The sequence below is a fragment of the Apteryx mantelli genome, chromosome 5 (assembly GCF_036417845.1).
Source record: "Apteryx mantelli isolate bAptMan1 chromosome 5, bAptMan1.hap1, whole genome shotgun sequence".
Classification (NCBI taxonomy): Eukaryota; Metazoa; Chordata; class Aves; order Apterygiformes; family Apterygidae; genus Apteryx; species Apteryx mantelli.
The window spans coordinates 38,870,786-38,895,139 of NC_089982.1; the positions used below are offsets into that span (position 1 = coordinate 38,870,786).

General features: G+C 35.6%; 1 protein-coding gene across 3 annotated transcripts in view; it reads left to right on the top strand.

The window, feature by feature from the left end:
• Nucleotides 1–24,354, top strand: part of LOC106492086 (uncharacterized) — a 68,161-nt gene that overhangs the window by 12,523 nt on the left and 31,284 nt on the right. For all 3 annotated transcript variants that reach the window (XM_067297837.1, XM_067297839.1, XM_067297838.1), the window contains exons 9-13: nucleotides 7,378–7,574; nucleotides 9,919–9,983; nucleotides 12,571–12,677; nucleotides 15,549–15,660; nucleotides 22,419–22,518. In XM_067297837.1, coding sequence (XP_067153938.1) covers nucleotides 7,378–7,574; nucleotides 9,919–9,983; nucleotides 12,571–12,677; nucleotides 15,549–15,660; nucleotides 22,419–22,518 — 581 coding nt within the window. The remainder of the gene's footprint in view (nucleotides 1–7,377; nucleotides 7,575–9,918; nucleotides 9,984–12,570; nucleotides 12,678–15,548; nucleotides 15,661–22,418; nucleotides 22,519–24,354) is intronic.

Sequence of the window (24,354 nt, forward strand, 5' to 3'; positions counted from 1 at the left end):
CGTTTGTGCTACTACCTCTGGTGACCAAACACTAGAGGGCAGTCTCGTGCTCTCGCTCTCGTGCGCGCGTGCGTGCTCACACACTCGCTTTGTTATGGAATGTGATTTGGTTATGGGGAGACTCGGGTTATGGCATTGTCTGTACCTTTGGGGTTTTTTTGTTTTGTTTTTTTTCTTCCTGAGAATAAACAGTCCACTTTGCTGTTCTGTCCTTGGCTGTTGAAGAAGGTAAAAGTGTACTGCTAAGCAGGCTTGATGAGCATGGGTTTTTCTAACTCGTAGACAAAAATAAAGCAAGAAATTACAGATCAAGTTTTAGACCTACAAGCCTTATGGATTTTTGTTTATGCTTAAACAATAGACAGATAAGTTATGGATAAATCTATATTACTGTGTCTCTCTGAGTACTGAGACGCTGGATGGGACCTACTACATTCATCCAACATAGTATTTTAAATTTTCTTGAAGTGTTTGATGCAGACCACTTTTGGAAACACCCTTTTGCAGTTGCATCCAGTTTTAGTTAAGTCACATGTTCATTCATGTGGATATATTGTGGTGATTGAATGGTTAGCTCTTAAAACCTAAGCTCCTCTTCCTTTTTCTTTGTTGTCTCAGCAAAGTAGGTTTTAATATAAAATGAGTAAAGTATATCTTCTGACTCGTGGCTCTCCAAATTGTTTTAGCTGTTAGAAGCTTGAGTTAATTGATTGTAGTCCGATGTCTTAATGCACTGGGACTTCTCTAATTGTGCTGGATTGTATTGCTAATGTGCTTCAGTGTACTTAACTTAGAGGCAGGAGTCTTGAAGCTGTGAAGTTTTTACCAATTTTCATGATAACAAGCAGAGAGATAGAGGGGATGGACATTATTTAATTCTCCAGTGAGAGAAAGGCTCCTGAAATCATCCTTTGTGTGAATTCTCTGATGTTTAGTAGAGAAGATGCAATAAACCATTAATTCACAGTTTACAGAAGACTAAGTATACTTAGTCATTTTAAGTAAATAATGTTATCTAAAGACACTCATTCCTTTTCTGTTACTTGTCCAGTAATACATTCTAGCAGATGGATAAAAGAGGCAATTAATATTTTTACTGATTTGCTTGATGCATCACCACTCCCTATTTAATGTCTAGGCACAGCAGTCAGTAGGGAATTCACACACTGAGTCAAAATGTACTGTGATGCCAAAAGTATATTGATAATGCACAGCTCTGAATTTCATTCTCATTTAACCCTGGACATTGCTGTCTCTTATTATTTAGTGCCAGTGGGTGACTAGACAATTATTTTGTTTTGTTTTGAAATGCAGGAGAGAATAAACAAATGCTGATCAGTAGTAATCATTTTGAGGAGATGATAAACACTGACATTTTGCCCTAAGCCAAGAGTGTACAATGGTTGAGAGCATAATCATCTGGCCTGGGATGACCAAAAGGGTAAGTCAATAGTTGTAGTCTCTAAGGACTGGATTCAGATTGCTTAATTTGGGACTTGAACAGAATCCAGCATGCAAGTCCCAATCAGCAATGTGGAATGCCTTTTCTCTGTAGCACCATCTATTTCCAGGCAGCTGGAATCACTAGACGGCCTGTCTGGTTGGCCTGAAAATTCTCTAGGCATTTAGAATTTATGTACTGTGCCTACCCTGAAAGGCTCTAGTCAGAGGAGGCAGATGATGAGATAGCTAAATTCTGCCTAAATCTGTATTGCAGCACAGCTTAGGGACATGATGGGTACCTGTATATCAAGAGATGCCTTACCCATAGGTATGTGCTGACGTCCCCTGAGGCATGCTAGCAGTTTTGAATTGGTTAAAAAAACATAGCTAAGTGTGGTAGCAGTTCCTGCTTTTGCCTAATAGCATTGTGGCTAAAATACTTGCCCGGGGAGTTGAGCAACTTGGCTCTGAGCTTTATTCAGCCTCACATTCATTGAGTCACGTCCCAGGAAACTGTATTAGCTATAAAGCTAAAAGTTCATACCATAGCCTGCTTGGGCTATGGTATGTGTGTTTTTTTTGTGGGGGGGTGTCTTGTAGTATCTTCCCCTACAAGTATATGTGCTAGACTGTCTTCTCTTATATTGCCAATAATCAGTTCAGTTTGCCAGTAACTGGCCAGAGTGAGATACTTCAGGGTTTTGATACTTAAAAATGGATCTTTCTTACCTCATTTCCTGTATCTCAGAAACTGTCTTTTTCCCCTGAGCCTACCAGGGCCCAATATTGATCACAATGATGATTCTTTTTGTAATGCAAATGGTGTAAGATGTGGAACACAGCAAGAGGGAAGGATGTCTTTACATCTGTCCAAAGATAAAATAGTGCACTGTCTAAGAAGAATTCTCTTAGACAATTCATGGTATAGCTTATGGGCATGTCTCAGGTGATCACATTTCTCAGAGCCAAAACTGCAGAAAAATCAGCATTTTACACAGAAAAAATTGATCTAAGAGTAGATGTTTGTCAGGATGGAGAACTGACATGAGGTTCAATTTCAGAGTCCTAGTTCCTATTAGAGTAGGACAGTAACTGCAGGTGTGAGAAGTTGGCTTCAGCAGCAGAACCAGTTTTGAACTTTGCTACCCCTATACTGCAGTTAGTGAGGGCCTGCTTTCACTGTTAACTCCTCAGTTAACCCCGGTTTGGAAGGGAGGGGAGCTGAGAGGTTTTTTGAGGATTAATCTTAGCCTGGATTTATTCAGGTCTCTGGTTAATTAACCCATATAACTTAATTATTAAATACCAAACACACAACCCGAAACAGACATGTTGGATAAAGCAGTGGTAGTTACTATCTCCTTTCACAAACCTGACTTATAGTATTTCTTCTGTATCTCAACTCCATGTTAAAAGAACAGCTCAAAATGCTTCTAATAGTACTTTCATATTTTTATTTCTAATATTGTCTTTTATTAATTACATAGCCATATAATTTAATTGGAATCAATCTTACTTTTTTTTTCTTCTTTGCTTGATACTGCCCCATCCTGGTAGGGGATTTTATCTTTAAACTTACGCAGTCCTTTTAGCATTAAAGTGTGCCCTTTGGCTACCATGACTGCAGTTGACCACTGGCGAAGTTCAAGTTCAGTTTTGTGGTTTAATTCCCTTGCTGTGTTGTACAAGATTACAACTTGGCCGTGGGTTATATCGATTTATGTTGGCACATTACAGAGCAGATTACGTCTGTAGTTGTTCAGCAAAACCTGCTAGTAAATCAGAGACAGATTTATTTCTTTTAGTGGAAGTGCTTATCAAAGTGAGGATGTAATTGTAGTACACGTGGTTATGCACTAGAATATCTTATCCAGGTAGCTATTGCTGCTGGTGAGCTCTAACTCCAGACTGAAGGAGCTGTCATTTGACTGAATCATTGGAAAACAGCAACAGCAAAGAATATTCCTGATGATATCTGGTTTGTTGCATCTCATGACTTAGGGGTAACTTAGCCTGGTTTGCTTCCAAGTTGAAGTTTAATTTTAAGTAATGTCTTACGGTAATATATAGAGTACTTTCTTTTAATTAAGAAGACACATTTTAATGTAAGTTATTATTGGTGTCTGTTATGAGGTAGTATAGGATATTTTCCCAGAGATCCTGTTACAATACTTATAGAATCTAGGGGCTTCTTGCTCAGTTCATTTGCATTAATTTAGCATTTGTATGATGTCTAGGTTAATGCCCGTATATGTTTGACACCAGTGCTGGAAGTACTCCTGGCTTTTTGTCGTATTGTGGAACTTGACTCACCATATGTAGTTAGAATGGAGATTGTTGCTGAGTTGTTTTGAGTCAGGCTGTCATACTGATACTTCATGTGATGTGGGTATATATGGATGAGATAAATTAACTTTTAGGTATTGTAATTTAGAATGAAAGTATTCTTATTGGCAAATCCATGTATTTGATTAAAAGAGTGCTTCATGGTTTGTTTTATGCAGCAACAACAGTTAATCTCACTCTAGACTATTCAGTCCTGTCCATGTCAAACTTCACCAGAGGAACACTCCAGAAGACCTGTAGATGGAAGTGGGACATCTGGAGCTTTTGTGGGGTTTTTTTGTATGTTTGTTTGGAATAAGTTTCATAGTTAAAAAAACAACAACAACAAAAAAAACTTTATTGTAAAATTCTAATGGTTCTTCACTAGTTTAGTTTTTCTTTTATCTTTAGATTATCTGAGTTCATGATTTGGGTTTCCTGAAGGGAATATAAAGGAAAAGAAGCTCAAGGGGGGCACAGTGAAACTAGCACTGAGCAGGGAAGAAAAGTGGGCCAGGTCCATACCTGTACTGAAATTAAACAGAAACTCCCTTCACCAGGGGGAGCCTGAGATTTGGCGACCTGGAGAAAAAGGAAGCTTTCAGAGCTGACATGACCTAGTAGAACACATTATCTTCTGCAACTAACTGAGCACTCAGGAAAGTTTCTTCGGGTGATGTTGAATATTGAGAAGGAAACATCCCTTGTGCTTATCTCGGAGGAAGACAAAAAATCTTCCTTGATGCCCTCACTTCTTCAACAGTCATTGAGAATGATTTGAGAGATTACCAAAGAATAAGTCACTATGATTACATTGTCCTTTTCCTTAACCTTTTGGGTTCTGAATTTCAGATTGGTTTAAATGTAGCTAAAATTTCTCAGACACCCAAAGTTTACCCAGTATATTGTCATCCTTGACCAAAATTCTCGGTGACTTCTTGTGTTACCCAAAAAGCTAAGAAGAAGGAAGTATTTCAGTCTGGTTTTCATTTCTTGCTATGGAGCAGGAGTATAGATCCTGCCTTAGGCTGTACAAAAAATGTTCCAGGAGAGGATGCTGTGTAGAGTCTTAATTTTCTGGTTAGTCCTGAACAGAAATTAAATACTGCTCTCTCTCTCAAGGCACTTACTGGTTTCTGCATCTCAGCAGAGATGTCTCTTCTCTTTCCCCTTTTTTTTTTTGTGGGGGGGGGATTTGTTTTTGGTGGGTTTTTTTTTTTTTGGCAAGCTCTAGTGAACTCAGTGGTTCAGAGTAGAAAGTTGAGTATCTGCTGTTTGCCACCCCTTTCAAAACAAAGATCACTGGGGACTAGGTGTGCAAATATGTGTCTTAAGAGTTGCATGCGTTGATGATTTAGGTTAAGGCAGGTTGCAACAAGGATACCTGTTCTCCCTACTGCCTTACATTGTTGCTGCACTGCCTAGATTGCACTGAGTAATCTGTCTTGACACAAGTGATTTTAGCTTTGGGTAAGTGATTCAAATAAACTGCGTTCTGCCTAGCAAGGCACCCAGTGGTATTGCCTGAAGAAAAGACAGGCAGTAGGGTCAAAGCACACAAGCATGCCACTAAGAAGTTAAAAGCTCCTTAATTCTAGACTTGTTAAATCACTGATCTTGCTGTGTAATGCTGGGTGAATCACCTTCCTTCCTATACCTGTCTCCTCATCTGTAAAACTGCAGTAATTACATATGTTAGTTTATTAACTTACAATGATATTTGAAGCTGATAACTGAGAGTTATTTTTTGGGGGTATTGCTTTCTTTTATGTCACATTTTAAAATGATGAGTGTTAGATACTTTTTATCAGCATCTTTTCTCCCTCCTCTTCCCCTCAAAAAATCTAGAATCATTTAGAATCAACAGCTTCTTACAAATTCAGTTCATTGTATCCACAGATTTTTTTTTTTTTCCCCCCTTATCTGTTTTGTCTTTCAAACGCCAGGTTAATGAACATCTTTCGTGATTCATGGTGGGCTTTTCTAGGTGTTCCCCAGCTACCATAATTTCAAGTTTTGTATACAATCAGTGTTAAAGTTGCTGATCTCTAGTGACAGAGCTTGTTTCTTAATCCTTTTTTTTTTTTTTTTTTTTTAAATAATGGAGTTATGTTTGAAGCTTCCCTATGTGAAGGAATCTGTCCAAACTCCCATGAACTTTTACAAATGTCAATTATAAGAGTTCACTGGTTTCTTTACTTACTTCCTTTAAAACTTTGTGGATTTATGTTATCCAAACTATGTTCATCTAACCTTTGCTAATAACCAGTTTGGTTGTATGTTCAGCATATTGTTCTTACTAGCACCTGAAGATAATTAATTTCAGGGATGAACTGATCTTACATGATGTACAAAGGACCTGAAGGTCATTGACTTTAATGGGAATGGTGATCTTCAGCACCTTTTGTTATCAGCTCCTTTTTAGAACAGTTTAGATTTTGTGAGGGGCTATATCTGCTTAGCTCCCCATTTTCTATCAGCTGCTCTTTTTACGTCTCTGGGAAACTTTATTTGGACAAATCTCTAACTTCTTGTGAGACAGGAATGAGCCAGGCAGCCTCTTTAAAAGAATATTAAAGTTTTGCTTTAATTTTCAGATGCCTTTTTTTTTTTTTTTTAATCATTACATTTCCTGAAAGAAATTCTCTGGAAATGAAAGAAAAGCCTTTTAACCTGGAAAGCAGCTATTTAGATCTCTTCTACATAATGCTGAAAATTCTGTCCTGCTACTGTAATGGAGGCAGTGTACCTTTTACTATGAGCTATTGACGACTTTCTGTATTTTAATCTTGTGAAAATGTGGGAGGGGGGAATATTTTCATTTATGAAGACCTCTGTAATTTGCTATTTTGCTGCTTTTTTTTCCTCTTTGCTGTGCCTGATTTTTCTGTCTTTCTGTGTTTTGCTGTTGTTCTGGTCTAGAGATCTTAATTTCATCTATCTTCCTGTTTTCTTATTATGATTTTTGTTTGTATAATTTATCACAAACATGCAAAATTGTCCTTAATAGTTGTGATTATTCCTGTTTCCTACTTCTCTTCATTTCTGAGATCTCCAGCACAGACTGTTTTTACTGCTTGACTTTCTTACAAATCCATAATCTAGGATGCATTTACCTGTCTGTCCCTTTCATTCTGTGTCTGCTGCTATAGCCAAACTAAGTAGTGTCATCCTAGTCGAACTTTTTTCTCAATCTCTTCTCTGCCCAGAACTAGCAATCATGCTTTTCTTCTGAATTTACCTCCTCAGTTATAATTCCTCTAATTCTTTCTGCCTTTCCTACTTCTAGGTTTTTGGTTAGTGTCCTAATTTGTGGTTTCTCCTCCATTCCCTTCTCCTCTCCCATCCCTTTACTATTGACGTTTGATGTTATATCTGCACTGCTTTGCCCAGCAATAAAATGCATCCTCTTGTTAACTTGGTTAGCAGTTTATTCAGTGCTTTTTCTTGTGTATTTTTCTACAGAAGCAGTCAGATATGTTCTTACTTAATGACCAGTTTTATTTAGTCAGCCATTACCGTGAAATGCTGATATGCTGTTAATCATTTTTCTTTTCCCTCTCCCTCTGTATTTATAAGTTTTTGTTTTTTATGTTTTTAATACTCCAGGCATAACATAGGCTTTCCCATTGTAGAATGTTCCTCTGAAGGAGACCTAATTATTTCCAAACCACCAGACACGGGGGGGCAGATCTCTTTTGGCACTGTGGCCGAACAATTGGTGTACGAAGTGGGCAACCCTCAGCGTTATCTCTTACCAGATGTCACCTGTGACTTTTCTGAAGTTTCCATCACTGAAATTCCAGGTTAGTCCTATAACATGTTAAGAGATCTTTGTCAGTGAACTGGGTTATCAAACTAAAGCAGTTACTTTAGTGGGTTTTTTTGTTTTTTTTTAATTATTTATTCCTTGTTAAATCTGTTCTTCAGAGCATGATAGTGTGATAGACTGATTTTTTTTCAATGAATTTTGTTGGAAATTTCTTTGGGAACTTTAATCTTATATATCTTTGATCATTTTGATCCTTTTTGATCATTGCTACTTTAATGCATGCCTTATACTTAGCAAGTCTTTAAACTGTGTGTTGTGTGTGAGCAACACTGAGACAGCTCTACTATGAGATTTTGGTATCTTTTGTAACTGTGGCTCAGTTTCTTTAATTTAGAAGGTTGGTGGGTTTTTTTTTTTTTTTTTTTTTTGGTAGATGTTCTCTCACATGGCACTTGAAATGCTGGTAACAATAGACAGCTATACCTTTCAAAGCATTACTTGATTATGACTTTTCCTGGATGTTTAATGGGTCATCTTAACTGGTAGGAGCTTGCTTAGGTACAGATTATCCACCGGAGAACCTCTGTTAGGAAAAGGTCTGTTTGTCATCATCAAAACTATGAACAGCCATATTAACAGACTAAGGATGGATATAAGATTCATTCTGGATTTAGTCTTTAAGTTTTTCTTTTTTCTTTGTTTTGCTTTTAAGATTCATAGGTTTGTTTGTTGTACCAAAAAAAAAAAAAAAGAAAAGCTTGATAAAATGTTTAGCTACAGTAATTTGATGTTTATTTTTATTGTGTCTGTATTATATAGGGTTTTTATTTTAATGGCACTTACCCTTGACAGTATGCTGAGTGACCTTATAAAACCTAGAGCGATTGAAATCTTAAATTAAAAACTTACTGTGATAATATTCTAAACTCCATAACAGCAGAAATATTTTGCTTCAGTAATAAAAGTAGCATGAAATTGTACAGTGAAACTTCTACTCATACAACATGATCAAATGACAGTCCAATAAGGCCAGCTTCTTATTCTTAGCCACTAGTCCTTTAAAAAAGGGGGTGGGGGAGGGAGAAGAGAACCCTAACCTTCCTATGAACTTTTAGCTTGCAAATGACCCGATATGACATGTTTGAACTTATAATGAACTTTCGCATGAACTTTCAGTTAGTCCTCTTAGAAATATAACAGATGGAAAATAGGCAGATTTCTTAAACATTTTTAGTTTGAAGTGCTTTGACATGTACTCCAGTTAGATCAGGGCAAGCTCTGTTTTTGTTGTTTACATTACTGGTTTTATTATCCTGTTGGATTAGTTGCAGTGCTGGAACTGAGAGGTGCTTCTGTTTTCTTTTTGTCAATCAATGCCATGCATTTTGTTTTGTGAGGTTTTGTTAGAGTTTCTCCATCACCTGGCTTATAAAACTCTTCTAGACCTTTGCTCTGACTGCAGGGATATTGTTCTGTATTGACAGAGTCAATTAACCTTATGTCAGCCTGTGGCGATAGTGATAATGTTATTTTTGAGTGACAAGTAAAATTTCTGCCAGTCCCATTCGATTGTTCAGGTATGTGCTGAAGGAATTTTTGTGTTTTGATCTCTTCAGAATATTTATGTAAATCTTGAAATTGTTTTCTAAATACTTTGAAGCATACATGAGCTACAGGTGAGCTACAGTATAATTCAGCTTATATTTGATAGACACATAAATGAGGTGCTGATTCTGCACTGCTAATTTTCAAGGGACTGTGCCTATTGATTTTTTTTTTTTTTTTTTCACCAGTGCAAGCTCAAAGCTGATGACACGGGAGCATTTTCTCCAGTTTCTTATTGGCATTAACATAACATACCTGACACAGAGCACAGTATTTGCCCTGGAACATATGTTCAGGCTGTTTGTTAGCAACAAGAAAACTAAAGTTAAATTACCTTTTCACTTACCAAGCTACCAGCAAATAAGCTCTCACTGGTTTCTTATCTTTCTCCTGGTTTATTTATGTGCCAAGTGAAGGACTTCAGTCTGCTCCAGCCAACTACAGTAAATTGAATGCTATGTGTGTCTGCAATAGCTGGCTGTTAAATGGTAGATAATTATTGGGTCCAAAGTCCTAAGGTTACATTCTGTGCTAAGTATTTTAAGTACATGAATAAACATTTCAAGCATTACATTAAAATGCTCATTGAAGTCATAAATTTAGTCACCAATTTGCTGCCTGTCTTCCTAAGCCATGGAGGACTGTGTAGTAAAGCAGTGGCAGTACAGCTATCAATGATTTGTTTTTAAGTGTATTTGTTTGATGTGCATCACAAGCGAATGTCTTTGAAGTTATACTGAAGAAGTTTAAGTATTGATTTTTAACCATTTTAGGTATTGAAGGTGGGGCAGTGAAAGTTCAAGGAGCAAAAGGATCACCGCCTTCAAAATTTTATAAGGTATTATCTCTTTCTACAGTGTAAGGTATTTTTGACTTAAGTCTGGCATTTTTGGAGAAAATACTAAATATTTTCTGTCAAAAACTGCCACCACATTAAAATCTTGATTTTTCTTCCCCCCAAGAGTAACAAAAAGAAAAAAGAACCCACCCCCTATATTGGAAGTGTTCATTTGTATAACAGGCTAATCCAGAAATCTCTGGAGAAGCCTGAGATGTTTCTTTTACAATTTTCAAAAAAAAGAAAAAAAAGTCTGTCATCACACTATCATCACACTATCATTTATATAATATTTGTTCATTTTTATACTGTCATGCCAGTCTTGTTGTATTTGATTGTGAAGTGTACCTGCCAGCTGGTTTTCAAAAGTTAAGTATTGAGTAACTACATATGTCAAGATAGCAGTTAAGTATTAGACAGATAGTCTTTTGTAGTCTCTTGAAATAATCTACTGAAAGAAACTTACACTTCCGGTAAAAGTGAAAGTTTTATTTGATGTTATTCTCCTAGTGGTCTCAATTCCCTGAACAGATGCAAATGTAATACAGTTCTGGTAAAGTACTGGTAGGGCTGGATCATTTTCCTGTTTAAACTAATGGCAAAACTGACTTTTACAGAAGCAAGGTTAAGGCCAGAAATTGACTGTTTAGTGTAGCAATATCAAAGGTGAGTTAACCTAAGTACTGGATTGTGCAGATCTGCTTATACTTCTATTTGTATGATAAAATGTGTGCCTACACATAAATTTAATTCATACTGCATTTTTAAAATATTTTTAACAGTTTAATTATATAAATCAAATTTAAACCAGTGATAGTATCGCTGAGAGAGAAGTCAATTTAGCAGTAATTGCCACAAATGACAGAGTGAAGAGTACACATTTTTACATAACATTGAAATCCATTAGTCAAAATGATAGCTATACTAATGCTTCTTATTACTCCTGTATTAAATAGTGAAATTTTGATATTGGCAAATATAGAAGGCAGTGCATGTGTGAAGCAAGAAATACTTGCTCTTCCTTGATCTGAGTGCAATTCAGAGCAAAATATACTTTGCTTCTGCTCAGCAACCTCCAGCAGCTGTTGTCTTCAGCAGCGTTGTCCACTTGCAGTTATTGTTCTTGACCTTACATTTACATACTCTTGTACCTCTAAAGGAAATAATGAAAATATCTAATGTTAATAGGAGATCAAGTGAACCATTTCAAGTAGAAATAGTTACATTCAGTTGTTCATGCTTGTAGTTGTCCAGATTGAGATTTTCAGCTAATGAACCATGAAATGGAATAAACTAAAAAGAATAGAATGAGAGTTTGTGTTTTTTATTTGTCAGTGCAATTCTTTCTTTGACGTAGCAGTAAAACGGTAAGAAATCTTTGCACGTATCTCAAGTAGGTTATATGAAATGTATATGTTCCAGATTTTTTTGAATATATCTTATGTTTAATATTTGAAACATTGTAATGATGTTCTAACGTACATAAATTAAACTTCCTGTAAAATAGTTCCATTTTTTTGAAACTTTTGTTTAATTGGCTGTCAGTGACAAATGCATGGATTTTGGCAAAGCAGTTCTATTTGAGAAGTCATTTTTAGGACATGAACTTAGTATGGTCATCTTGGCTAAAAAGTGACTGAATGGGCATTTTAACAGGCTAGAAATACTTTAAGGGTGTGTTTACATCCTTCAGTAATTTTACAGTAAGCATAGAGAGAAGTCATGTAGTTGCTGCATCAAAGTTGAAATGGAGTTAGTGGGAACAATGGTAAGAGATAGTGAGATACAAGGTAAACTTGTGGGAAAATAATGAGTGATACCTTACTTGTAAAATAGCTTTCCAAAAGAAATAGCTGCAACCCCATTACGTGGGACATTTAAAAGTAGACTGGATAAAGTGCTTGAAAACTTACTCTAGGAAGCACGCTTCTCGTGGTAGAGTTATGCTGTATGTCTTAGCAGATCTTTCCATCTGTGTTTCCTGTTAGATAACAAATCTTATCTTGACCATACTTATCATGCTTAATTTAGATACATCTATTAAAACCCCTCTACCATTTACGGCCATGCATTATGGTCATTACTTTTATTGTATTAGAGCTCTGTTAAACAGCTGTAACATTGGAAGTGTAGTAAAATGCTTATTACTCAAATGTTTGCAACATATGCTGTGTTCTTTTTAAAATGTGCGCGTGCACACACACGCACACACACACCAATATATATATGTCCCTCCCCCCCATTTACTTTAACACTTGAGGAAAACTTATTTATAGTTTATTTCTTTGTGATAGTTTATGCCCCTTTTCAACATCATAATGTATCCTATGTTCCAAAATAGATATATACAAGAGGATTTTTTAAGATCGCAGTGAGAAGCAATTCTGAGTTTTACAGCTTTGCAGATTTGAAACTTCCTCCAATACAGTTTTGAATTTTAAATAATGGAATAAGTTTTCTTGATGCCACGATGATGATGACTTCTTGTTATTCCATTTCTGATTAGTTTATGGATAAAGATCGTCAGAGAGATTGATAGTACATCAGTACTGAATCTCATGTAATTGTATGCTCCCTTTATCATTAGGTAAGTGCCGCTTACCTTGATGGTTTCAGAGCTACTGCTGTCTGCCCAGTGGGAGGACCAAAGGCTGTACAAAAAGGAAAACATACTGCGGAAAGTATCCTGAAAAGGTTAGTATTTGAGATTTGGAAGAGTGGTGGGTTGTTTGTTTTTTTTTTTTTTTTCTCATTTAGGGTCGAGATCAAAATAGAACTGTGCCTATGATAGCAACCATATCTGACTAGAAGGAATCCTGGAAGATCCTCATCTTCCAATTGGAAGGACATTTCAAGACATGAGTAGTCTGTTTAGGAAATCTGCCTTTAGGCTGTAACTACATTTGAAATACGTTTGACAGAGGGCAAAGAGGTCTCAAATGTTATTGAAAATAGCTAGATAGCAGAGAGGGACCCAAATTAATGAGGGAAAAGCTGCAAGTCAGACTAACATTTATTAGATGTCAGAAATCCAAATGAAACCAGGTTTCATTGATTACCACAGAACTCTTCTTTTTATCAAGAATCTTAGTGCTATGAAATATAGGCAGTTTGCCCAGATCATGTTTTAAGTGTTTAAAGTTTGTTCTGCAGCCTTGTCAAGTGTCACAAATTATTTTGTCTGACAGAAAAATTTTCTACTTGGAAGGCAGCCTAATAAACCTTTAGTCATGTTTTCATGTCAGTGTATGTGGGGGAGGAGGGATTCCTCTTAAAAATATAATTCCATCTCCTCACAGAAGTCTCTGAACATTTACTCCAATAGCACCCAATCTTTCTAGCTGTTAGCTATTTACTTCCTTTGCATCATGTTATATACATGATCTCTCCCCCATCATACGATAGAGCTGTGGAGCAAGTACACTAGGATAGATGCCTCTCAGAAATGCAAGATTTAGTGTGGACTTACAGCATAATATATTGCTCATATGCCCATGCACAGCCCTTTGCTGAAACAGTTGCTGTGTGATTTCTCTCAAGAAACATAGCACATGAGAGCAGACTGACATAGAATGTGTAATTATGCTGTGGAATCCCTTTCTTCAGTATGTCGTGAATGCTAAAAGTTTACATATGTCCAAAACCCACTGAGGAAATTAATGAAGAAAGTCCTTCATGATCTATTAAATACAAAGACTCAAGGGCTCAGGAATCCCTGAAAAACCTTTTTTTGGAAGCTAGGCAAGTATTCTGGAAAAGAATGATATATTTGCTTTTTGTTAAACTTTGTTTTTATTTGCTCTTGCCCACTATTTCAGACTGGAGTACATGAAAAGTTTGTGGCACTACTGCTGCCACTACCACTGGAAAATTAACTCAGCCTGCTTACTGTGCTGTCCTGAGTAATCCTCAGAAGAGGGCTGATGGGTGATAGCAGTAGCCAGCTTCTAGTACTTTATAAATTAAATTCCTCCCAGTAGTCCAATGGCAAGAAGTATAGATTTCATCACACAGACTTAAGCTGCTTCAGTTGTACAACTTAATTTAATAGGCAGCGTAAGGCATTAAGCAGCTTTAGCAGCTTGTAATATGACTACTTCTTTCACTTCTTTCTTGCATGCCTCCTCTCCTTTGTTCATTTATTCATTGCAAATACAGGAAAGATTTGGCAGAGTGCGTGTGAAGTCTGTTTCAAGTAGTCTCCAGTGTCTCTATTGCAGTACAAAGGCACATGCATGTGCTAAAAATTACCCATAGAATGTATTTTGAATTCTGATGTCTCTAGCTAACTATTTTTAGTTAAATAACTTACAATAATTAATTACAAATACAGTTTGCAAATTTAAGTGCCTTAAATCAGGTATTTGTCTTTCTGTGGTCATCAAAATAAAAATGGCCCCATTCTGTGGTATATTGACCACTTTCATCTCTATACAACAACTAGAAAGTTGCATTTTGTATTTAAGTCCCATTTACTTCTTCACTTCTCAGGTGCCACATTTAATATTGACAATAATTACAACATACTAACAATGTCTTCAAAATATTCCACTGATCCAAAATACCTTTCTGATTCTGACATAATTTCCATGTTTCAACTGATGAAATCTTTTAAACATCTAGAAGGGTGCCAGACAAAGCGTTATTGGAAAACCAGTTTAGGTGCTTAATGGTTTCAGAGTGTGACTATTTTAAAAAAAAACTACAGTGCTAATTCTCAGCTTGCTCTGTGTTTCAGCATTGTGCTGTATTTTAAGAGTTGTTGCAAAAGCTCTATTTAATCTGAATTTAATATTTGACAAAACACAGTATTTATTAATTGCTGGCTCTCTTGAAGCTGACTTGAATGGAAAAAATGAGAAAATAGCAATGTGTGTTCTTATGATGTCTAAAAAGAAGGTCCATCTCCCTTATTGATCATAGTAGGACAGACTTAGCATTCTTGTCACAATGTGCTTTTGGTGGAAATAGTCTTAGAAAAAGGGTTTGATGGCTTTCACAGTACCAGGCTAGAAATGCGTAGATAATGAAGAAAAGTTCTGTTCAAAATTTTCATTTATTTTTTGGCATTTGAGTCATATATTCATTACTCCAGAAAAAGTACCTTTAAAGTTTGAATAAAAGTTCCTTCTCAAGTTAGATTTTTCTTCCTTGGTGCCTGTGATGTAATGATACGGTTTCATATATATATTGGTTGTTCATAATGTCTTACAGGAGAAACAAAGACAGGGACTGAATTTCCAGTATGAAAGCCAGAAAGACTATATACTGTAGTTATATTTCAAACTGTCTTTGTCTTAAAGATGAAGGTAAAAGATCTGGAATCCATATATTTGCCTATCATCTTTTAAATAATTTGAATAAAGAAAAGATTCAAATTGAAACCCAGTGACAAATTCAAAGGTATAATTTCTTGACACTATCGCTTGATTTGTAGTATTCAGATGTTAGTGAAAAGTATTTGTTTTCCAGTCTACATCACAGAGCTAACTGCTGTGGACCACATGAGGCTATTTCAGAGAATCATTTTGAGGCAGTTCACTAATAAAACATCATTTGTTGCAGGACTCGTCTTATTTTCAGTCAGCTTGGGTATGAAGATTACAGTGCGGTTAACATACAGGTTTTAGGGTCTGAAGATACGTATGGACCTCACGCTAGAAGGAGTGTAGATGGTGTAAGTATTCAGTGGAGTGTTTTTAAACTTCTGCTGACCTCTGTTAATCTCTCTCTATTGTTATCTTTTCTGTAACTTTAAAGGAAGTAGCTATCATCTCAGGAATTTCACCCCATCATCTTACAAAGAATTCAGTGTCACTACTTAGTGTACAAAATTATGCAAAGACTTATGCCTTTGCAGTATTGGCTTTTCCAGAAGAATTGTTATGAAATCTTACAAAAATGTTGTTGTAGTCTGTTCTGATGTTCTTCATCTAAAGAAAAGTCTTCTTATAAAAGTTCTTGTGATGTAAGCTTTTAAATTGCATTGAAGATAACTCTGAAAGACCTCAGTATAAAGATTGCAGAGTCAGAAAATGGCAGAATTATTATTTCCCATGCAGCTTTAAAACTATCTGGGAGTAGTATCCATAAAACGGCCTTCAGCTCATCATTTTGTATTATGTTTTGTGACTTCTTATGTTCATATGTAAGAATTTGAATGATGGCCATAGCAACTGAGACATCCACTGTAAGTTTTCTTAATCTACAATATGGAAGCCCCCCCCCTTTTTTTTTAAGGCTGTAAATCTTGTCCTCACTTACATACACTTTAAATATTTAGACAGCTTAGCTTTTTCCAAACAGTAGCATCTAATTCTTTGTAAGTGGCAGCGTCTTGCGAAATCGTAAGGTACTCATGGGACAAAACTCAGCTCTGAGAATTTGATACGAGGAATGTCAGCACTTAAAATAGCTGAGTATTTGTATTTATAGGGAACAAAAACATATGATAGCGAGAAAGATAATGAACTTTTTACTGTAGAAATTAATTGTTCATAGAAATTGGGTAAGTTATATCTGCAGCTGTTCATTTTAGTGCTGGAGCTTCAATTTAATTCTGCACAGCAGCAAAAAAAATGATCCTGGTGAATCATCTATATTATGTGATCTTTTTCCTTCTCAGGATCATAAACCCCACTATGTTAAAAGTGTATGACTGAGATTGCAGAATCAAGATTTTCAAACATAGGAACAGATGTTCCAGATGTTAACTTGTCTGTGTTCTGTTAGTACCAGCTCCTTATGATTATTTATTGTAATATATTCTTTAATAATATGGTTACATAGTATGTTTTCTGTCTTGCTTATTGTATAGAATGAATAATGATTTGAGAAAGAGCTTTTTATTGTTTTGTCTTTCTTACTGTACACTAAATAGGTTTTCCAAATCAAGTTGAATATTTATAGTATTTCTCATATTTCAGCCACAACTCTCAAGTTTTTTATTTAGAGATAACACTCTATTTACTTTTTTGTATGTGCTTCCCATGTATACTTGATACAGGACATGAAATATGGGAAATCCTTCTGCTGCCTTCCCCTTTCACCCTGTTCCTCCAACAGTTAGGAGAAACTAAGCAGAGGAGTTTTCATCTGGAAAGTAGCAGTTGTAGCTTAAGAAGGAGGGAGGAGTGGAACTTACTTCAGCATTTAAAATGTAAAGTTGTGGGATCCTAGGCAAAACATCTGCCTTCTGGGATATCAGGGAAGAATTGTGTATTCTCTTAGACACTCTCAGTGCATCTTTCTGTGCAAAATTAGATCTGGTCATTTGGATTGCAAATAACAGTGCTCAAAACCAGAGGCTTCTTATGTTAGGCAGGATATTAACACACATGAAAAGCAGTCCCTGCTTTGAAAATTCTGCCATCTAAATTTATAGGAGGCAAATATGTATATGAATACTAAGACAGGAGAAGTATATCAAACAATACTCAGAACTCATTGTAGACGTCTGGTATGACTAGGCTGATTCCCACACAGGTCTGTCAAACTGGGTGGGTGAAGTCAATTCCTCTGTGAAGAGGAGGAGGAGGTTTGGCTACATTAGCAAAGACAGTCAGTTGGACTTTGTAAATCTTGGGTTTGCCTCTGTAGTTATGAAATCACGGTATATCACAGACTTAGGCTCATATACTGTAGTCTGAGTTGCTAAGGGGAGCAGCTTTGAAGGTCTTCTCGGTATTGTCTAATCCTAACAACAGAAAGGAGCCTTGAGAAATTAAGAAACACTTTCACTCTTTCCCATCTCAGTTTTCCCTGTCTCGTTACATGGCCTTTCCGTGCCACTCTCATAGCTTGTTTAGCTACAGCTTTAGCAGCAGCAACACAACATGAGCACAAAAAGGATCCAAACCAGCACTGACTAACCCTAGTGATATTTAATTTTTAACATCTCCTGCTTTGTGGTTTTCTGTGGGGCTGGGGCTAGGGAACCATTAATGAAAGTGTCATAAAATCAGCAAGTTCATCATTTGGAAATACTGGAGGTGTTTCATATGAGGAGTGCTTATTAATAGTATATTACAGGTATTAGAGTTACAAAATACAAATTCTAATTTTTTATATATATAAAAATATATATGTATATATTTGTATGTGCTGAATATGGATATAAGCACATAATTTTACTCTTAGCAGTACTCTAACTAAAATCTATTGTCTAACTCTACAGCACAGCTTTAAGACTCAATGAAGTACAGCTTTGCTATTTTTTTGTGTGTTGTTTGATTATGATGCTGTAAGAATAGTCTGCGACTTCGGTTTTGATACTGGATTCACACACTCAGGACAGGATTCATTTTTTTTGTTTTGTAGATCATTTGCATCATTCATTATCTTGCATCTGTTGGCAAAGAAGTAAATATAGAACTTAAATGGAATATTGAAGATATGATAGAGTTTAGAACCAGGAAACAAATGTGAATGAATAAGTGTTTTCTGCAAGAATATTTCCTGTTAATTACTACTAGTAGTAATTTAATTAATATTTTGATAGCTTTTGAAATACTGAATGTAAAAAATAATAATAAAAAAAAAATTGCACCTCTACTTAAATTTGTGGTGTGGCTGCATGTTTTCTGTGTAGTAACAGTTCTTATAACAATCTTTTTTTTAAGTCAAAGTTGATTGGTTTCTTATTATTTAAATGAACTTGGTCAGGACATCTGTTTGTACATTCATAAAAGGAAATTTCTATTGTTTAACTTCATGGCTTAGTGATACGTGACCTGATGGAAAATTTAACCTCTCCCACCTCAGTTCTGCTAAATGCTTATTCTAGGGTTTGCCTATGTGGGTATTCAGGTAAACTAATTAAAAATGTGAATCAGGTTTGCAGGTTTTCCTACATGATACCATCTTTGCAGGCTTTTTCCAGGCAGGGAGTTTGGAGCCTTAGAAGTGAACAGTGTGTCTCTCCCTATGAGTATGCCTACCTAGTAGTACTTGAAAAAGATGAAACAAATTAACTGAAACTGTGCATTTACAAGTGCATCAGTTATTGTGCTTCAGAGCATCTATCTGTAGACATGCCACTAGAATAGGAAGTAGTGAAATCCCATCTCTCAGATTTACAAATGGTTAGGAGTTGGGCTTAAAAATATTGAAACAAGAAGGTTTGCTTCATTATTGCGTTTTAGCTGATTGCCAGCTATGAAGTCAGGAAGTTTCCTTCTCTTGGTATAAGCTGACATAAGTGAGCTTGTTCATTTTATGTGGTTTGTCTCTGCATGTTGTCTATTAGAACTGGAATACGAAATTTAGTGATATGTGTTAATATAACAGTTCTTCAGGATAATCTTACAGTATCCAGTGTACAGTACTACAGCAAGTATTATAAACAGCATTTCAGCAGCTGCCAGTAGGAAATATATCCATGTTCTTACATTGCTGAAGTTACTTAAATTCCTGAATTTGACTTGAGATTTTCTAATGTTGACATGTTCTACAATACTGCTTTTGGGAAAAATGTACTATATACACACAAGAAAATGACACTAATATACAACACATCAGTATTTCAAAAAGCTTAACATTCAGTTTGCTGTTTACTTTTATGTAATGCTTTTAAAGAATGCAGCTTTACAGAAATGTGGACAATTAAAATAAGTAACATTGGAGTTAGGAGATGTGTTTAAAAGCTAGGCAAATTAGGAGTTTAGATGTAGCAAGTTAATTTTGCTGCTTATTTTGAAGAGGCGAGCCTACTTTTTAAATGGAAAATGTTTAGTCAGTCTTAAAATTTGGAAAAAAAATGGTGGTTTGATGTTATGTTATTAGTAAAATTAAATTTACTAGAGTGCCAGTGTATAAATTTGTATTTTGTTAGGCATAATGGTTTAACATTTTTCACTGCAAGTTGTGTAAATTGGTAATTACTTCAAGTTATTTTTGAATTGTTTTAAATATGATTTCTAGTTCTTGAATTTAGGGACACCCATTTAACTTCAGGTAGTGAATAAACATCTAAACATACAGCAAGAAGGATGAGATGTGGTTTTCTTTGACCACAACTTTAATTCAGTTCATCTAACAGCTGCCTGCCAGTAAATTCTAGGAGGGAATCTTTTCTCTCCTGTCTCCATCAATTGGAGGAAAGATGCCATTAGTGTGAAGAAAGATACCTCTGCCTTTTGCTCTCTTTTTTTCAGTGTTAAAGCCTGAAAAATCTGGGGCTTAGTAGGGTGCTGCTATTCCCTAGTCCAGAGGAGGGAGGACTCCTTGCAGGAGTGATGCTTCCATTCTTTCCATCTGACCAGAAGAATGTCTCCCCTGCTCCAAACCTCAGCCCCTGTCTTTCGAAGTTGTGGCTGTTGAATTCTAGCAATACCTGTATCCTTCTTGTCTGCCGAGTATTTCGTTCTGATGTTTTCAGAAATGTAACGAGTTTCTATATGTGTAATGAAACAGGCTTTTTGCTAAAATCTGTTAAAAGTATTATACTAAGGAGATTAATGCTATTTTAAAGTACTCCTCACAATTCTATACATGCATTGTGAAGCTATTAAATGCTTCAGAAATGATTATATGTAAGGAAGAGTTGGAACAAATTAAGAATGAATTATATAGTCATGTATATTCATTTTCTGGTATAGCAAACTTTTAGAATAGATGCAGACTGTCTTGAATCTTCCAACATCTAGTAGTTCCTTTCTTCCAGGAAGAGGTCCTCTTCAGTCTCTAAGTAGCTATATGTTAGGATTTTCCTTCACTTCTCTATGATGCTCCTCACATATTTAGTAGAACAGCTACTGAATCTGTCAGTATTCTTTAGACAGGGCATTTGGAGTGTTATGAAGTCCATCAAGCTCTGTAGAAAGCACCTTGGTATATTTTTCATGCTTCCGTGAAATATATTCTTTCCTGTTGACATAAAACAGGACACAGAAAGTGGAAGAAATCCCCTAGTATCTTTTAGTCAAACTCCTCCTTTTCAAGCTTTACATTGATTTAAGCAAGCCAAGAATTTCATGCAGGTTTAGTAAAGAACCTTTAGAAAACTTCTTCTTGTTCATTGACACAAAGAAAGAAAAATTAAAACTGAGCTTTGGGAATCAAGTCTGAAGTGAAAAACTAAAGTTTATAAAAGCCTGATGTGACCTTGGACACATAAGAATTTAACATGAACTTCAAATTGCATGCTATAGCTGGCTACCAGAAAGAAGAAATATTCTTCAGCAGGATTCCATACTTGTATGATGCTATGTGAGAAAATCTGAACCAGCAGATTTTGTTATCTTGTGCAGACCCATTTCATATGAACAATGGAAATGGGTTTGTTTGGCTTGGTTTGGTTTGGGTTTTTTTCTTTTTTTGTTTTTTGAAAAGAAGGGAGGCAGATTGAGGAACAGGTATTGACTTTGAAATCTATTCAAAAGACTAGAGATTCCAAGGCAGACCCAAAGATTGTTCTTACTGATGTATGCAAATTCTTGGAGAAATACACAGGTATAAGTGTTTGCCTGTTGTAAGGGGCAAGAAACCTGGCTTTGACAGAAGCTGAATTTGACTACATGAGATACAAAAGTCTACCTCAGATGCAGTAAGAGAATATTCAGAAATTATAGTAAGGTACATAGCTGAGGATTTCTGTATAAATGAGAGCCATGTTATGCGTCCTTAGTATGAAGGGAATTATATTTAATAGGAAGTGGTACTAATAGACCAAAAACTTGTCTTTGCCTTCAGTGAGACTTGGTGTTCGCTTTAAGCCTTTTGCTGGTATGTTGATCCCAAATGAAGATCTTTCAGTGGCAAAAAAAGAGATTCTTACAGAATGAAAATCCTAAATGAGAGATAGTTAGTGCTTATCTGTTGAAGGGGTTGTTAGCTGACTGTAGGGTGGGGCAGAGTACTGGTTGGGTTTATCTTTAGAGTAGTGCCTGCTGTCTTTGGAAACACGATGGTTTTTATAAGTTCCAGTCTTCTATTTAACCCCCAAGGATTAGGTTTGACTTCTTTTCCATGAGAAGATCTGCTTACTTTTTAATGCTAGGAGAAGTGAACATGACTGTCTAACTTGATTCCAAAGTATTTTCAGTGGGCTTAAAATAAGAGGAAGATTAGTTTGTCTATCCCATTGAGAATGAAGCAAAGTGTTTCTTTTGTTATAAAATATTGATTATTATAGTACTTGATGCTCTAAGACAGTTGAAGGTAGATGGTGTCCTCGCAGTCTGAAATATCCAACAGTTAATTTCAGGATAGAAAAAGAAAAAAGATAATGAAAACAATAATAGAAAATTATGGTGATGTTGGCTACACCTTGAAATGTCACTGAATGAAAATTGTTATAGCTGTTAGTAGTGGCAAGCACTAACATTTCTGTTAATCTCAATGGTGAGCTACAGTTCTTCAATTTCACAAATTTAACTAATGCTCTGCATGTGAGCTAATCTTCTTATGACTCATTTTCTACTTTTTTGGAAGCAGGGTCCTCGGGAAGCTGTTATTTGGCTTGCTGTACACCATAAACAAAAAGAGGCTGTAGAAATCTTCTCCAAAGAGATTGCACCAGCTGGAACTGGAATGGGTAAATACTCACATCTTTGTAAGAATCTGAAAGTTCTTTTTTTTGTTCCTGAGCATGAGTAGCACCCAAAGACCTAGCTAGTCACAACCAGTTTCATAGAGCTGTGAGTAGTAAAAACAGTTTTTTAATGTGCTTATATTCCTTGTAGACATAGGGCCTACAGACATTAACAAAATGATAAAATGAAAGTTTTGGAAATCCACCTTTTTATTCCTTTGAGACTTTTCATCATTCTGTTGTTGCTACCATCCCTTCCTGCATTTTTTTTCTTTTTTCATCATGTTATCTTTATTCTCCCAGCCATGGCTACACTGACATGTGACAATGTTATATTCAGTTTCCCCAGGTTATTAAAACTCAACAATGCCATGAAAACTCAATGGCAATAAGCATTAAGAATGTTATTCAGCTTGCAAAAATATATCACGTATTGTTTTGCTATAACATTGCAGCTTATCAAGAGCTGTGCAGTTCGAGAGTGTTAAAGGTTCTCTTCAGCACTAGTATCTGATATTACTGCAAAGTTTTTTATATGTACTTCTAATCTGTTTAATGTGTAGCTGCTTGTATAGATGAATACAACTTTGAAATGTAATTCAAATCTCTTTTTTTAAAAAATGATACTGCAGTAAGAATGCTGATGTACATCTAATTCTTTTTTCACCATATATATGTGTGTGTGTATATATATGTATATAAAAACTCCTCAACTTAGATTCTGATCCTGTACTATCATGTCTAACCTCAAATCAGTCTGTCTTTAACATCTGACTTTTCATGATTTAATATCTGCGTCCATTGTAAGTTTTTGTTTTGTTTTTAATTGACTTCCGAGCTAAAAATTAAATAGCAGGATTTAATTATATGTCTTAGTTTTAAGGATATGTTTTAAGTATTTTCATAGCCAGTGCTTAAGGGCCACCTCTTGTGAAATGATCTATGCTGCTTTTGTTTGCCTTCTGTTCTAAAAAGACTTTTCATGGGTTCGTTGTAAATTTCATTGGATTCTCTTAACTTTTTAGGGAGAGCCACTCTTTGATTATTTTGAGCAAACTGTTCTTTTTTTTTTTTCTGTTCTTCTCCCAAGTGACTTTTATCTGTCACCACTATATGCCTCTCAGTTTTAAGCAGCACATTCACATGTTGTGATTTGACTTCTACCACTCTATGGATACACACCTTTTTTTTTTTTTTTTTCTTAATCCATTTAAGATTTGGACAGTTAATTTTTGAGGATTGTAGCTTAGATATTTTGCAGTAGCTCCTATGTAATTTACAGAAGAATATATTGAGGGATTACAGGATCCTCAAATTTAAGTTACATGAGCTTAACTTAAATCTCTCAACATTCATAGCGAATCTAGAATCCTAGTTAATGTTTTTTTTCCCTTTTTTTTTCTGCCTTGCAGTAAAAGAATTAATAAACATTTTATTTTCAGTGGATTTGAAACTTTATGCAAGTGTGCATGTTCTGTCTTACTGTCTTTATAGTGGTAGCAGAGATATAGTTAATGTAGTAGTAGGGGTTTTTTAAAGTTGTGTTTATAGAGGCAGGGTCAACACATGGTCATCTCTCTCTTTTTTTTTTTTTGTTCTTTTTTTTTTTTCCTACCAGATAGAACATAATAATGCAGAACTAATCAGGAATATTCATGGAGATGATTTTAAAAAATTCTGCAATTGCAAAGGCTAGTTAGTACATCAGCATTTACTGTAGATGTAAATTGTTTCCAAAAAAATGTTTTTCTAATGAATGAAAGGTGGTGTTTTTACTGTTTGACCAAGCTTGCATTTTTAAAAATAATTAAGGATTCATAACTGGAGTTTCTACTTTTT